At 37.2% G+C, this 16,825-nt stretch overlaps 1 protein-coding gene across 5 annotated transcripts in view; it reads right to left on the bottom strand.

Annotated features, from left to right (window-relative positions):
* The window catches only part of Epb41l5 (erythrocyte membrane protein band 4.1 like 5), a 112,468-nt gene that overhangs the window by 64,893 nt on the left and 30,750 nt on the right, over window positions 1-16,825 (bottom strand). For all 5 annotated transcript variants that reach the window (XM_027417805.2, XM_027417808.2, XM_027417809.2 and 2 more), the window contains exons 8-14: window positions 14,558-14,678; window positions 14,342-14,429; window positions 13,401-13,489; window positions 12,474-12,543; window positions 7,671-7,840; window positions 6,324-6,430; window positions 4,135-4,162 (exon numbers count right to left, since the gene is read on the bottom strand). In XM_027417805.2, coding sequence (XP_027273606.1) covers window positions 4,135-4,162; window positions 6,324-6,430; window positions 7,671-7,840; window positions 12,474-12,543; window positions 13,401-13,489; window positions 14,342-14,429; window positions 14,558-14,678 — 673 coding nt within the window. The remainder of the gene's footprint in view (window positions 1-4,134; window positions 4,163-6,323; window positions 6,431-7,670; window positions 7,841-12,473; window positions 12,544-13,400; window positions 13,490-14,341; window positions 14,430-14,557; window positions 14,679-16,825) is intronic.

Below are 16,825 nucleotides of genomic sequence, written 5' to 3'. Positions count from 1 at the left end.
TGTCGGGGGGGGGGGGGGGAGATAGGACTGCCTCTAGATATAGGAGAGACAGATATGACACATAGGAAAAATGTTTATAAAGGTAAAGGGAGAAACCCTATGTTAGAATGAGATGTTTAATTTTAATTAGGCATCTTAATTAGGGCAGTCAAAGGGGGCTTTTGATTACTGGATTTCAATACTTTACTATCTGGATCTTGGTAGTCAGTCTCAGAAGGAGAAAGGAGTCAAATAAGGGAATAGACCTCATGGCTAGCTCTAGGAATGTAATCTAGAAGTTTTTAGCAAGGCAGAGGGAAATTGGGGAGAAGGTCAAGGCCTGCCAGAGCCATTTTTGTCATACACTGACTGGCTAAGACTCCCCTTCACTTGGTTTGTGAACATATTCAGGGCATCTTAAAGAAGAAGGACTTTGTAAAGGACCACTGACCCTTTTTGTTCATAGATAGCCTCTACTTAATTTTCTTTCCTGTCCTGTTTTATGCTGCCTCTAACCCAGGTATAACAGCATATGCCTATAGTCCCACCACTCAGTGAGAAGGGAGCTCAAATAGGACAGTCTCAAGTTCAGGTCATTGGAGCTAGCCTTTGCATCATACCAAGGCCTCTCCATTTAGAAAAAGAGAACAGTAGTAGTAACCATGTACATCAACTATCCTTTAAAACACTACCTTCTCTTAATGTACTTTTAGTGGAACCTCATGAGGAGAGACTGACACCAGCAATTTATAAACCTGTTATTTAAACTGGGTATATTTTATGAAACAGCAAAGTACAAGGTTGAGAAATGTTTTAGGTCGAATAGTTAGACACAAAAAAAAAAAAAAAAAAAAAAAGGCACTGTTCTCTATGGTCCACTGGAGCAAAACCATTCATGCAAAGAGAACCACAAGGGCAAGAGGAAAGGTCATACATGCCAGTTCAAACTCAGGTTTTCCCAAGATTGTATAAAAGAGATGTAGGTACCTAGTAACCTTCAGGGCGCACACACACACACACACACACACACACACACACACACACAAACACACTTTAAGATTTACTAATGTATAGGTGCATTTGTCTTTGTATAAGTAATACATATAAGTATATGTGTCCTTGGAGGACAACTCAGATCATCTGGAGCTGTGAGTCACCCAACTTAGTCTTTTACAAATTTTGAAATTATAATTGTAATATTTCTCCCTTCCCTTTCCTCCAAAGGGCCATCATTTTTTTGTTTGTTTTTCAAGATAGAGTTTCTCTGTGAAGCTTTGGAGCGTGTATGGCACTGTAGATCAAGGTGGGCTTATACTCACAGAGATCCACCTGCCTCTGCTTCCCGAGTGCAGGGATTAAAGGTGTGTGCCATCACTGCCCTGCCTGGGCCATCATTTCTTTCTTTCTTTTTTTTCTCCATCATTTCTTAAATAGCCTGTTTATGTGGTCTTCTAGGGTCAAAAGCATCACTAATGAAGAGACAATGACACTTATACACTAACGTGAAATTAACTTTAATTCTAGAAAAGAGACTATGTCTATATTCACTATGCTGTGACTAAAAATCTGTATTTCAGAACATCTTGGAGAAGAAATTTTAACTTTGCAAATAAAAAAACCTTAATTATTCCACATCATGTCACTGCTTAAATATTTTTTTTCTCTATCTACTACTTTCATGGCATATCTTTAAGGTGAAATGTCATGTCCTAGTATGTTTCAAGAAAGCAAGATATAATCTACTAAATAAACAAACAACACTATTTTTAAAACACCGAAGCCAACCTTCCTTCTCAATTTCCTTGCAAGCTATCTTCTAAATAACTCAAAAGAAAAACAAACAAAAAGCCCAAAGCAGATAGCCCAGAAAGGAACAAAAATTTACTTTTTAATCTGATATTTTACAGTAGAAACCCTCACTTCCTCCCAACTCCATATTCATTTTAGTCCTTGTTCAAGAGTCCTTGTTCACAACACAAAGTGTTTCTGTAATGGATCACTAATCACAACCTGGCTCTAACAGTTTCACGTGAAGAAAACTGAATAGGAAAATTCAAAGGCTAGAAAGATGGCCCAGCAGGTCAAGGGGCTTGCTGCCAAGACTGGCACCTGTCAGCATGGATACAATCCCTAGAACCCATATGGTGCAGCTCTTACAAGCTGTCCTCTTATCTCCACATGGGTACTGTAGTACAACTACACACTAAACATGCACTGCTACAAATTTAAATACTACTTAGCATCTGAAAATAACAAACCCCTTTTGAAGAAGTTCTAATTCAGACAGACAGACAGACAGACAGACCTATCGACCTACACTCCATGCAAAGGTATGTTTGTATGTATGTTCTGAATCTGATTTTATTGCAATAATTATTATGTTTCTACAATATATAGAAATGTATAACACATCTAAAATTCCAATATAGATTATAAATTTTATTATAAAATGTAATAATAATAGTTATTATTACAATTATGCATTTTTTGAGACAAGGTCTTGCTACAGTAGACCAGGCTGGCCTCAAATTCATACAGACCCACTTCCACCTGCCTCTGCCTCCTAAGTGCTAGGATTAAAGGCCTGTGTGTCACCACATCCAGCTTTGAATCTGACTGTTTAATAAGCATTCTAGGAGACACCAATACATAGCTGTTTTTGAAAAACATTGTCATACATACTACTGAAATTAATGGAGCCACTAAAATCAAGTCTTAACACATTTAAAGGAACTGAAATAATATGCAACACACTTTCTAACCAAAAAAAAAAAAAAAAAAAAAAGGAAATTTAAGATACACATACTCGGAAATTAACCAATATATTCCTATGTAACCAATAGTTCTAAAGAGAAATCATGGATTAGGAAACAATGTAGGATGAACCAAAAAATGCAAACAAAACATACTAATAGTGTTCAAGGGGAATTTTACAGCTACAAGCTTATGCCAGGTGTGGTTGGTTCAGGCCTGTAATCCTAGCAGTAGGAAGGCTGAAGCACCAGGATCAGGAGTTCAAATTTAGTCAAGATACACAGCAAGCTTGGGATCTGTCTGGGTCTTATGAGACCCTGTCTCAAAAACATGAGAAATAAACAGACAAAAGTCTCAAATCACTTAGCCCCACCTTAAGATCATACATAGAGAACAAGAAGTTAGACGTGGTGGTACATTCTTCTACAGTCCAGCACTTAGGAGGGAAGGCAGAAGGACCACAAGTTTAAGGCTAGGTTGGGTCCTTTTAAGATCTTGTTTCAAACAACTAACAAACAGGCTGGGCCTGGTGAGCAAGCTGTGAGTTCAAGACAGCCAGGGCTGTAAAGTTAGACTGCCTCAAAAACAAACAGCAAACAAAACAAAGAAGCCATCTGGGGATGTAGCTCTGTGGTAGAGCACTTGCTAGCACTCACAAAGCCCTGGGTAACTAACAAACAAACAAGAAGGAAGACAGGACGAAGAGGAAGTAGTCAGAGCAAGCTATAGATTAAGAGTAAGAATAAATAAGTATTAGAGCAAGAATTAATGAAAGGCTAACAAACTGACAAATACTATGACTAAGAAAACAGGGAGAAATCAGTTAAGAAAAATATGAACTACATCCCATTTAAAAAAATATGTCCATAAGAGATGACTGAATTAAGAATTTAAAAATTGGACTAGAGATAATCCAGGTTAGGTGGTTTTAATGGATATTATCATAGTGTTAAGAAAGAATTCATACCAATTCCTTACAAACTCTCCTCAAAAAAATAGGAGAGGAAGGACTATTTACCAACTTATTCTGTTAGGTCATGAATCACTCTTATACCAAAACTGGATAGTCTAAGAAAAGCACAGATCAACACCTTTGATAAATACAGACCAGATCAACAAATACTAGCATGGAAGTGCGAATTACATACTATAACTGAATGGGATTCAGCCTAGAATAAAATTGCCTACCTGCAAACCCACCTTTCTTCTTTGACATTAATTTTTCCGAATGTCAATTTTATCTGGTGTTTTATTTGTTCCCTGTTATCCTCCCAATGCCTATGAAAAATCTGACATTTGGCAAGGTCTTCAACAAATATTTGTTTAATCAATAATAGCAACTATATAAATTGCATAACTATGTAAATTGTCTTGGTTTCTATATTGCAAGGCATTACTCACCCAAGATCATCAGGTTTTGTTGTGCTTGCTGACAAGAGAAAAGATAACATCTTATTAGTCCACCTGGCATGACAAATTGCTACACTAGTCAAAGTAAAACTGTGACTGTGAAAACACATAGGCTGGGCCGCAGGTCAGACCAGTACCACCAGCAGCAGCCACTTCTATTGTTCAACAAAACCCTGTGCGTATCTATTCTTTTCTTTTCCAGGATTTCACTTTTGTTTATGCGGACCTAAGTGTGTCTGTACATGGCTATGTGCACAGAGGGCAGGACCCCCTGGAGCTCAGAAGAGAGCATTGGATCATTTGGAGCTGGAGTCACTTGATGTGGGTGCTAGAACCAAATTCAGGTTCTCTGCAAGAGCAGTATGCTCTCTTAACTGAACCACCTCTCCAGCCCCCCCACTCTACTTTTAAAGATTTGTTTTACTTAAAAAAATCTTGTCAGGCGTTGGTAGGACATGCCTTTAATCCCAGCACTTGAGGCCAGCCTGGTCTATAGAGTGAGTTCCAGGACAGGCTCCAAAGCAATACAGAGAAACACTGTCTTGGGGAAAAAAAAATCTTGTCTGTGTGCATATATGCACACAGTACAGGTGCCTGCAAAAGCAAAAGCTATGAAACACCTCTGGAGCTGGAGTTAAAGGTGGTTGTGGTCCATCTGACACGGGTACTAGGAACCAGATTCAGGGCCTCTGGAAGGATATTTGCTTTTTAACTGCTGAGCCATCTCTCCTGCCCAACCAACATCTATTCATTTTAAAATACCACTAAAAATGTTTTTTTGTGTGTGCATGTCAGTACCACAGAGCATGTAATAAGAGCAAGGACAATTAGTGGGAGCTCATCCCCCCTTTTGAAACAGCATGGGTCCTGGGGATCAAACTCAGGTCATCAGGCTTGGTGACAAGCAACTTTAGTCATGCTAAACTGCTGGCTCACATCTGTTCTTTTAAACTAAATTTCTATAAGCCTCCTAGATGAAGGTGACTGACTCTGAATTCTGTCATTTGGAAAGATGAGGCAATAAGGCTTTAAGCCATCACTTAACTATTTTTAATTTATACCTATATATTTAAATTTACAACTACACCAAAAATTGAGTATGGAGCAGTCATTTTGAAAAAATAAAAAAAAAACCACACTGCTGTAATCAGGTCATGGCATATTTTGGACAACTGATGATAAAGATCTGACAGACATGCTAAAACCCAATTTGCATTTTAGTAGAAATTCAAATTTGAAACAAAATACAAGTTTTTAGTTTAATTTGTTAATGGAAACTATGCTCTTCTTGCAGAGTTGAAGTATCCTAAGTGGCAGATAACATTTATGAATTTGTAGACATCTATGCATGACAGACATTTATAACTAAAAATTTTAATTTTATTTAGTAGAATTTCTAATAGTAAATTAAATAGGAACAGTATCATTTACTGTGTGTCTTTGTGTGGGATGTGTATACGTAGGTCAGAGGAGAAAGAACTCTGTGGAGTCTGTTTTCCTTCACTAGTTAGGTCCTGGGGACTGAACTTTAGGTCAATCAGACTTGGCAGTAAGCACCTTTATCCACTAAGCCATTTATAAAGTACCTTTATCTCACCAGCCTAATATGGAATAATTTTTACTGAAAAATTCTTTGGGGCTGAGAGGTGACTCAGAGGTTGAGAGAATCGCTGCTCTTCCAGAGGACCTGGTTCAGGTCGCAGCATCCACATGGCAGCTCACAAATGTCTGTAATTTCAGGTTCAGGGCACTGGCATTCACATGGTACATAAAATGACACTCATGTACACATGCATGCCCTCACCCTCCCCCCCAACAAAACAAAAAAGTTAATGTATTCATTATATGCTAATATTAAAAACATTCAAGGGGATGAAGAGGCATTTCATCATGAGATATGAAAGACAAAAGACAGAAAATACTGCTCTAGTGCAGATATACTAAGTGCAAACAAAAACAGTGCCCAGAACATCATCTGAAGTAGTGAGCTTACTTCAAGAATAATCCCAGCTAATTACAGGAGCCATTATATTGTAGTTTATGAAACTCATACAAGGATAGCTTTAACTAACTAAAAAAGACTTAGGAAGACTCAGGCAGCTTCCTCTCCAGCAACAGGGCTGCTAGCAAATGAAGAGTGGTCAGGAAAGACAAGCCTTTGGAACAGGGCTGCACTTCACCTTTCATTTGTAGGGTCCGCCGGGAGTATCGCTTGCTGGGCCTTCTTTCAAAGGAGGTCGATCTTCTGGCTTTGTTAGTTTTTGTGGTCTGATACTCTGTTTTTCCACTAAAATAAATGAGGCAAGACAAAAGTAAGACAATCTGAGGCAACCAGACACAGGAGTAAGATGTCTGCACTCAGATTATCCTGCAAAGAAACATCCAGAAGGGAACTACTACCCCAATAGTTTTTTTTTTTTTTTTTTTCTCTTCACCAAATAGTTTTTTATTCTCCAAGCTTTGGTAAAATATATAACATCAACAATACAGGATTTCTCCTAAGCATGTGTATCACCTAAAACATTAAACGAGTAGAGAATGCCCATGCTCTCAGGGAAGCAACCTCTAATTTCCTATTCACACGAATCAATGCAAAATATGTAATTCAAAACAAGACTTGCAGTTAATTCTCCTTTTGTGGTCCTGTAGATTAAACTGCAGGCCTTATACATGCTAGCAAGCACTCTACCAATGGGCTATGTCCTCAGCCCTAACTCGTTACTTTTTCTATTATTTCCACAAAAACTTTCCAGAAATACTTAAAAAACCTACTATTGTACTTTGTAGGTTTCCAGCTAAGAAGAAAATGCCTTAGCATTTTTGACAAGGGCAGAACAAAAATTATCTTAAAAATTCTGTGTTTGACTTGTTACATTATTGACACTGTCACCCCTTCTTTAATTGACTGCAATGGCATTCTGAAGACTCAACCTGATCAGCTACTCGGATATAACATGAACTGAAGCATTTTAAATATATGACAAAGTAGTTAATAAAAGCAATTGGTCTTCAGGTTTATAGAGAGCCACAATATTATTCATACTAATACCCCATACATTTTCTGTATGAGAATAACCTGTTAGATGGAGAATTCATCTTGTTACAAAGATCTAAATTGTGGCCTGATTATTATATATAAAATGTACCAGTATATAAATCAATAATATATCTGATTTCCCACCTAGTCAAAAATTATTAACAATAACATTTTTTTTTTTTTGTTTGTTTTTTTGAGACAGGATTTCTCTGTATAGCTTTGGAACCTATCCTGGCACTTGCTCTGGAGACCAGGCTGGCCTCGAACTCAGAGATTCGCCTGCCTCTGCCTCCCGAGTGCTGGGATTAAAGGCATGCGCCACCACTGCCTGGCACAATAACATTATTTCTTTAAATAATTTGGCCAGTAAATATCTTTGGGAACACACTTTGTTTCTCTGTCTTGGTTTCTACCTCAGTAAAATCAGTGTTGGCTTAACTTTTCTGGCCTGTATGCAGGAGAGGTTGATGTCAAAACTTAGGGAATTAACCTGTATCTAAATCGTGATCCTAGTCGAATGAATCCTGATCGATGAGAACTCTTTTGGACAGGTCCTCGGAGACGGAAGAAGGCATGATGCTCCACTGCACATTTCCATAAGTGTTTACAGGCTTTTGGATGATCTAGTCTAAAGACAAAGGTATGCTCTTGTTCTTTACCCTGAAAAAGACAAAAGCAGTATTTATTAAGTCAGTTATGTCTCCTATTTCTGCAATACAAATAGAACCATACCAGTACCAAAAGGCATCCAAGCATGTGGTGAATGCCAACACTAGGGAGGCAGAGGCAGGTGGCTCTCTTGAGTTCAAGGCCAGCTTGGCCTAGGGAGTGAGTTCTAGGACAGCCAGGACTACCCAGAAAAACCATGTCTGGGGGCAGGGGTGGAGGGGGGGGCGGTGAAGGAGGGAAAGGAAGAATACTAGGAGAAAGTATAGACAGTGACCTATAAAGACATAGGTATAGGAAAGTATTTTCTGGACTGGACCCCATTAGCTGAATAGTTACAGTCAACAACCGAAAAATGGGGCCTCATAAAACTAAAAGGCTTACGTATAGCAAAGGAAACAATCAGCTATGTGAAGAGGTAGCCCACAGAGTGGGAGACGATATTTGCAAGCTATATTCCTGCAGAGGACTAGTACCCAGAATATAGAAAGAAAAACAAAAACAAAATACAATAGAACAAAACAACAACCAAAAAAACCAGTCAAGAAAACAAGCAACCCAACTAAAAGTAGCCTAATGATCTGAACAGAGCTCTCAAAAGAAGAAATTAAGATGACCAAGAAGTATTTTTTTAAGTGATCAGCATCCTTAGCAATCAACGAAATGCAAAGAAAGGCTAAAGTCAAGATACAACCAGCAACAAATGATAGCAAGGATTTGGGGAAATGAAAACCCTACTTCACTGTTAGTGTAACTGCAAACTGATGCAGCCATTCTAGAAATCAGTTTGGAAAATTCACAAAAACAAAACAAACAAATGAATAACAACAACAAACTAACTAAAAGTAAATCTATTATATGACCTAACTATAGCATTCTTTGTCCCATACCCAAAGGACTTGCCATCTCACTCCACAGATATTTGCTCAGTCGTGTTCATGGTCACTCTATTTACAATAGCTAGGAAATGGAAACAACCCAAATACCCAACCAACAAATGGATATGTGCTCATAACACATTGTGAATAAAGAAATGAAATTTGCAGGTAAATAGTTGAACAAGAAAATATTATACTGAGTGAGTAACACAGACCCAGATTCTTGCACCAAATCTAGAGGTTAGATTATACAACCTGGAGAAACCATGTAAATCAGGTAAGTAAAAAGGGACCATGGTGGGGGCAGGAGCACTGGAGAGACACTGTTCTTATGAAGGGGAAAAGGAAGGAATCAACAAATAACACTAAGGATTTTAGAAAAAGCCATCAGGAAATATATTATTTTATGTTTACTTAAGATTATACACACACACAGAGTTTAATTAAGTTAGGCCACTTGGGGTGACAACGTTCCCTTCCTCTGAAACTATATACTACCCTAACAAAAAACCCTGGTACTAGACATGGAAAAGCTCCTTTCAAGTAGTTGGTTAGGAGAAACCAAGAGTCTCTTATGCCAAACAGTGTAGGCTATTGCTGTTACCTTTAGTGCCTTCCAGACAAAGAAGGTAATTCTGTATTACTAAAGACACCACACACTCTGGACACAGGACTTGAAGGAATCAATTTGGATCTGACCTGAAAGCCTCCTTCCTGAGGACTAGCTCTCAGTAAATTGGAAGGAGCCATAAAAGCTGCCAAGTGCCGGGTGTTGGTGGAGCATGCCTTTAATCCCAGCACTTGGGAGGCAGAGGCAGGAGGCAGGAGGATCTCTTTGAGTTTGAGGCCAGCCTGGTCTCCAGAGCAAGTGCCAGTATAGGCTCCAAAGCTACACAGAGAAACCCTGTCTCAAAAAAAAAAAAAAAAAAAAAAAAAAAAAAAAAAAGCTGCCAGAAAGAAAAGCAATTAAGTAGTTGTATCTGGCTATAATGCCTACAAATCACAACAAAGACCAGCACAGTAAGATATTACTAAAGGTGTAGCAATGGCACTTACATCTGGGCAGGAACCAACAGTCACTTAACTGAAATTAAGGGCTTCTTACTAAAAGGAATTCATATTTAGCATTGTAAACTCAGCCAACTACCTGTGGCTGGTGAGGGCATGGAATCTAAAGAACCTACTACAGCCACATTCCTAAACCAGTGTAACTTCAAACTGTATCATGAATACATTATCTTTAGATCCCCAAGTAAATGTGGCACTCACCCCTCATCAAAGAAACTGCTTCTGGAGGCAGACAGACAGAATTACAGAAAGACACATCTGGTCAAAATGCAGAGATCAAATTGGGCATGGTGTGCTGGACCCCAATTAATATATTTACAATACAACCCTTATATTTTAAAGCTCAGGGAACATTGCAGTAGAGGGAGGTATTGTAAAATGTAAGGGCTAGAGGATCAGGACATTTGCTGAGACAGCGTGTCTTATGAAAACAGCCTAGGCTACAAACTGAGACACTGCCTCAAAATTGAAAACCAAATAACTACCACCACCTTGCAGCTGTCCACCTCTAGAGAGTAAAGGATTTATTTTTGTTGTCTGCTTTTGTTTTTCTGAAACAGAGTCTCACTGTAGTTGAAGCAGCCATTGAACTCCTGTTCCCTTTGCCTCTACCTCCAAAGTTCTGCCATTAGAGGTATAGACTCCATGCTCAACAAAAACGTGATATAGAAGAAAACAAAAAACAAAAAGAAACAAAACCAAAAAACCAGCCTGTTGCAAGGCTGTGGTGGCACATACCTTTAATCCTAGCACTTGGGAGGCAGGTCAATTTCTTTGAGTTCGAGACCCCCCCCCCCAAAAAAAAAAAACCAGCCTGGTGTGTGTGCCATGGCACACTCATGGAGGTCAGAAGATAATTTGAATTGGTTTTTGTCTTTCATCACTGGGATCCCAAGAATCAAACTCAAGTCATTAATTAGGCTTTCAAATAAGCGCCTTTAACCACTGAGCCATCATCACCTCACTGGCCCAAACTGTATGCTTTTTGGTAAGAAAGTTTGAAGATCATCAAACTTCACCAAGATACAAAGGCAGTTCTGTATATTCCTAGGAACTAAGCAAAATATGAATCTAAAATATCATTAAAAACAAAATAGAACCCAGAACCTTTGCATCTTCTGTGACTGGACCTTTTGTTTTACAAAACACTTCTAGGGAAATGTAAACCAGATTTGGGGTGGGGGAATCAAAATCACACAACACACACAGTACTTTGAAATACTGTCAAAACAAATGGAAAAAATGGATGAATGGGAGGAACTAATGGGGAGGCAATGAAGGGTGGATTTGACGAAAACACATTACATGCAGATATGAAATTCTCAAATACAAAATTTCTTTTAAAAAACCCAGACATAAAACTATTTACCATATCAAATGTTCACTGATTGTATTATAAAGTTCTTTCATAATCAATTCTATTTTTCTTGGTTATGTATCATTTTTCTGTATAAAAATATCATGAGCATGTGTCTACCTATTTTGCAGACTTGCTAAGATCATATATTCCTATGTTACCACTAACTACACTATTAAAATAACGTCTCCATGGACAATCCACTGCATTCAAATTCCCCTAAGAATATGAATGTTTCTCATTCATTCTGTGAGGTAAAAAAGCATCACATAGTATCAGCGACAAAAATTCTTTTTCTGTTTAATAAATGAACAGGTTTGTAACAAGAAAATCAAAGTGTACTAATTGAATAGCAGTGCTTCCCATTAACCCATTTTTTTTGATAAACTATCATTTCATTTATCTAACACCAAAAAAAAACTCAGAGATAGTTTTACAAAAGTGACCTGTCTAATGTCAATATTAAAAAATTAAAAGAAAAAAAAATGTATAGCTATCTAATGGCCTCTCTTTAAGCTACAGTCTCACTCTTTTGGCTAGTTACTATATTTAATCAGGTCCACATATATCCTCAATAACAACAGAAAAAAATAGAAGAAGTCTATTATCACAATACAATATACTATTTATCTGCTCTCTAACAATTTAAAGGAGTCAAAACAGTAAAATCTAATATATGCAATTTTCAGAAAGATTGATTACAACTTGACTGTTACCTACAGCTTATCACATCCTATATAAATACAACCAAAAAGTCAATTATAAGCTGAATGGGAACATGAAAATATGCCCAAATATGATAAAAACTAAGAGAAGTATATAAAAATCATTTTAAAATGGGACAATACTGAAATTATATAAAAAAGAAAGTTAAACAAAAAAATCAAATCACATTTTATTGTAAAAAAAAATACCTCCAGGTGTATCTTTTTTTATTTGTTTCTTTGAGGCAAGGTTTCACTGGCCAGCATTCTTGTAGATCAGGCTGGCCTTAAACTCAGAGATCCACCTGTACTTGCCTCCAAAGTGTTCAGATAAAAGGCAACTGGTTTGTTCTTTTAACACTTTTATCAGGAATTAAGGAATAGAGTCATCTAAATGTAACCTTTCTACACTACAGATACATTATCAACAAAGAAATAATAAATGGTTATTTCATATTATCTTTAAGATTAAAGGCACAAAAGTACATTTTTAGGATGGTATGACCTGAATGAGGAACTTGCATCCAAGTATAAGCAATGCTAAGTTTTGTTCTATGAAGCACATCCCCATTTGTTACCATATAACTACTGTTAAGTACACAATACAGGACAATTCCTACCTGATCATCATCCTCCACAACCACTAGGGTTAATTTATTCTTCTTAAAATCCAATCTGGTTATCTTGGGCCTGTAATAATATGAAATCAACAGCCAGATCAGGGGAAAATTCTTCTCTATATCAAACATGTCTCCTTATTTCCAAACACTGGTAAGAAGGTTAGTCTCTAAAGGGAAGGCTAACACATACTTCAAAAGCAACCAACTGACAAACTGATGTTGCCCATATACCAGATATTAAAATATGAAGGAAATGAGATATATACGTATTTTGCACACCCCTAATGTGATACAATAAATTCTGTAATCCTTGGTAAAAATTTCAGAGTTAAACAGCACAGGTATTAAATACAACAAAAGCCACTAAGCGTTTTTTTTTTTTTTTTTTTTTTAAGGGTATAAAAGAAAATATCACTGATTAGAGTCATCTTTTCTATTTTTACCAGTAACACCTAAATACGAATGAGTCTGGGTAGGAAGGCTTGAAGGCAACAGTCATGGAATGTTACAAAAGAAGTAACATGGGCCATCTTTAGCTCTTGTCTGTAATATATGCCTAAATGCTGCATTAGTTCTAACAAAAATGTAATAATGCAAACAATTTCCCAACTCAATGCTTTAGGGCCATGAAACCTGTGCACCATCTCTCAGCATGGAAACAGGCAGGGAAGAGGAAGAGTTAAACTTGACAGCAGGAGGAGCAGATAAGAGAGGCCTTGAACAATACTAACAGTGAGAACCTCATAGAGGGGTCATTGTGGAAAGAACATTTCATATGTACACAAACATGAGACACACACTGACACACTTTTGACACTAGTGAGATACAGAGCTACAGGACTGTGAAATATAGCTTCACTTGGAAACTTCTCATGATTAACAATATAAATCATTTGACTCGTTAAAAACAATATTCACACTGCTTACCAGAAGAACAAGCCAATTTTGGTTTCTCCTTCAAAAACAAGGACTCCTGTTGGAGTTAGTCCCAAGCTATAGTCATTCCCATCTCTAGCCTAATTTAAGGAGAAAATATAAAATACATTATGTTTGTACACAAGAAAGAGGTTTCAGGTTTTCACACAACTGTCCCCCTCCATATTTATATTCAAGATGCTTTCAGCAAATAATCCTCTTCAAGCTACGAAGCATCAACCTTGCTTCCTACCTATTTTTTCTTTTAGCTTCAGTGATATAAAACAGCATCAAATAGTTAAGGATAAAAAGTGAGCTGAAACTAAAAAATGTTTTTCTCACCTTAAACATCAACATCTTACAAACATCCATATACATTTCTGGAATCTTTCTATAGATTCTAGTCTTTTGGTTTGAGACAGGGTCTCTCTACATATCCCTGGTTGTCCTGGAACTCATTTTGTAGACCAGTCTGGTCTCAAACTCACAGAGATCCACTCTGCCTTCCAGTGCTGGGATCAAAGGCATACACCACCACCCCCAGCTGATTCTAGTCTTTCGATATCTAATTTCAACCATTTTTTCTGCTACCTACCACACATCAAAAATACTCAGAGGTATTCAATACAAATTCCATGCCTTCCCTCATACTATAAAATTTCATAATTGCATTAAAAATCTCAGAGGAATGAATTAATTTTTTAAAAAGGATTTATTTTTATTAATTTTAAATTATGTGTATAGACACATTGAGTACAAGCACCTACAGGATCCAGAAGGGGGGCATGAAATCCCTGGAAATGAGAGTTACAGGTATTTGGGTGTAGCTCGACACAGGTGCTGGGAACTGAACTCAGGACTTCTACAAGAACAGCATATGCTCATAACTGCTGAGCCATCCCTGTAGCCCTAGGAATAAATGTTTTAAAAAGATACTACAAAATAGGGCTTACCTTGACCACATGCATATCAACTCCATACATTTCTAGCCATTTGGCTTTATTCAGGTAATTGGTTTCAGCTTGTGCTGGTGTCTGACCTCTGAAATTTAAAATATAGTAATTATAAGATAATAAGCATAAAGTGAATTTTAATGAAAGTAGAAACAAAAGAATACAAAATAATGACAGTGGTGATGTTTTAAAAAGTGTGATCAAATTATGAGTTACCTGTATTCCTTCCATTTCTCAAAAATAGCCAGTTCCATCTCTTCTGTCTGAATGGGCACAAACCTGAACTCAGAGACAAGTTCAGGACTATGTTCAGCAAGATCATAGTCACCAAGTTCAGCTACAAACACAAGTTAACAAAGTTATGCTGTGTTAATAATACTAAGAAAAGTCGGGCGGTGTTGGCACACACCTTTAATCCCAGCACTTGGGAGGCAGAGGCAGGCAGATCTCTGAGTTTGAGGGCAGCCTTGTCTACAAAGTGAGTTCCAAGATGGCCAGGGCTGCTACACAGAGAAACCCTGTCTCAAAAAACAAAAACAAAACAAACAAACAAAAAAATAACCTAAGAAAATACTAGCAAGGCACTCTGGAGACAGAGGCAGACGTATTTCTGTGAATTCAAGGCCAACCTAGTCTACAGAGTGGATGCCAGGACAGCCAGGGCGACACAGAGAAAACCTTTAAGAAAATCCTTTATAAGCAACATATTTTGTAAACAAAGATTAAGAGGATTAGTAAAATTCTTTCTTAAGCTACCAGCCATTCACAATGCCTAAACCATTTCCCCCAATAAATCTGGATTAGATCTAATATTTGGGCTACACACAAATGCAGTGGCTCCAAATAAGAATGGCTCCCATAGGCTCAAATATCTGAATGCTTGGTCCAAAGTTGGTGGAATCATTTGGGAAGGATTAGGCCGTAGCCTTGTTAGAGGTGTATTAGTGGGGGTGGGCTTTGAGGTCTAAAATTTCCATGCCATTCCCAGTTATCCTCTCTCTGCCTCATTCTTGTGGATTAGATGTGAGCTCTCAGCTACTACTCCAGTGCCATGCCTGCTTGCTTGCTGCCAAGCTCCCTGCCATGATAGTCAAGGACTCTAACCTTCTGGAACTCCGAGTGCCAAATTAAATGCTTCATTTGTAAGTTGCCTTGGTAATGATATTTTGTCATGTCAATAGAAGAGTAAGACAACATAAACCACATTTGTTGTTGGTGTATTCTTTCTTATACCTTACTCCTAATTTATTCATCTATTAATGCTTAGCTTTTGAAAATAGATTTCTGTATTTACAAAGAGAAAAAAAATCTTTGTTTTATTAATTCTTAAGATAATCAGCTGCTATCTGTAAAAGACTACCCAAGATGCACAGTATGTATCACCATATTACAAGATACAATACTTGTCTGGAATGCAAAATTATTAATACAAAAAAATTGGAAAAAATACAAAGAAATTATTTTTCCATAATGAATAATAATGGTAACCACTCATTTGGAGTTCCTATCCTCTCTAGACTAATGCTTTGAGCACTAGTGAGTCAAATGTTTTAGAATATGAAACAAAAAAAACTTTATAAACCCTATGTGTGCGCATACACATTTGTGTGCGTGTGTACGAGTGTGTCCGTGTGAGGGTATGTACTTGAGTGCTTGAGTGTACACACTTATGCCTGCCCATGCAGAGCCAAGAAGAGGATGTCAGGTGTCTCCTTCTATTGCTTTCTCACTCATTGCCTTATTAAGTCCAGGTGTTTGGATGGCCATCAAGTTCTTGGATCTGACTGTCAAAGCTCCAAAATTCTAGGAGCCTTTGCTGATCTTTATGTGTGTGCCAGGGATTGGTATCTCTCTATCTGCAGATCAAGAACTCTCACTCACCAAGCGACATTCCCCAGTCCCATATACACTCTATTTTTAAGCAAATACTTTGGTTGTCACAAGGGACAAACAATATAGATAGCATTTTCAAACTAATGCCTTCCCTTCATTTATGTAGCTAGAAAACAAGTTTTAATTAGGAGATAGATTACAATAGTGAAAAAAAATCAAGTAGATAAAAATGTCATCACCAGGAAAATATGCTTTCTTTAATAATGGATATGTAAAAGAAGCAGGAATATTATGTTTACTGTAAAACATGCAAATTTGGTTTATTATCTACACAGTGAGAAACACTATTGATCTTAGAATAAATGTATAACCTAAAGTCCTGAGCATGTTAAATGTAACTCTAATTACATTATATAGAGAGATATTACAGAAATTTTTTTCTTTCAATAAGTGAAACGGGACTCAAATTATAGTTTTCCTTTAAAATTTTGTCAACTTTTAGGAGAAAATACTTAAATTGAAGTATTAGGTAAGTTTCTGACTAACCTTATTAAGAAACACCTTAAAGTGACCAACAGGTGCTTTTAAATGTGCAATGACCTGATCCTGTTTGAGTACACTCTGATTCTTCATGAATTCATTTGTAAGAGA

This window comes from Cricetulus griseus, chromosome 5 (genome assembly GCF_003668045.3).
Source record: "Cricetulus griseus strain 17A/GY chromosome 5, alternate assembly CriGri-PICRH-1.0, whole genome shotgun sequence".
Lineage (NCBI taxonomy): Eukaryota > Metazoa > Chordata > Mammalia > Rodentia > Cricetidae > Cricetulus > Cricetulus griseus.
The sequence above is the reverse complement of the archived record's forward strand: the minus strand, read 5'-3'. Positions and strand labels throughout refer to the sequence as shown.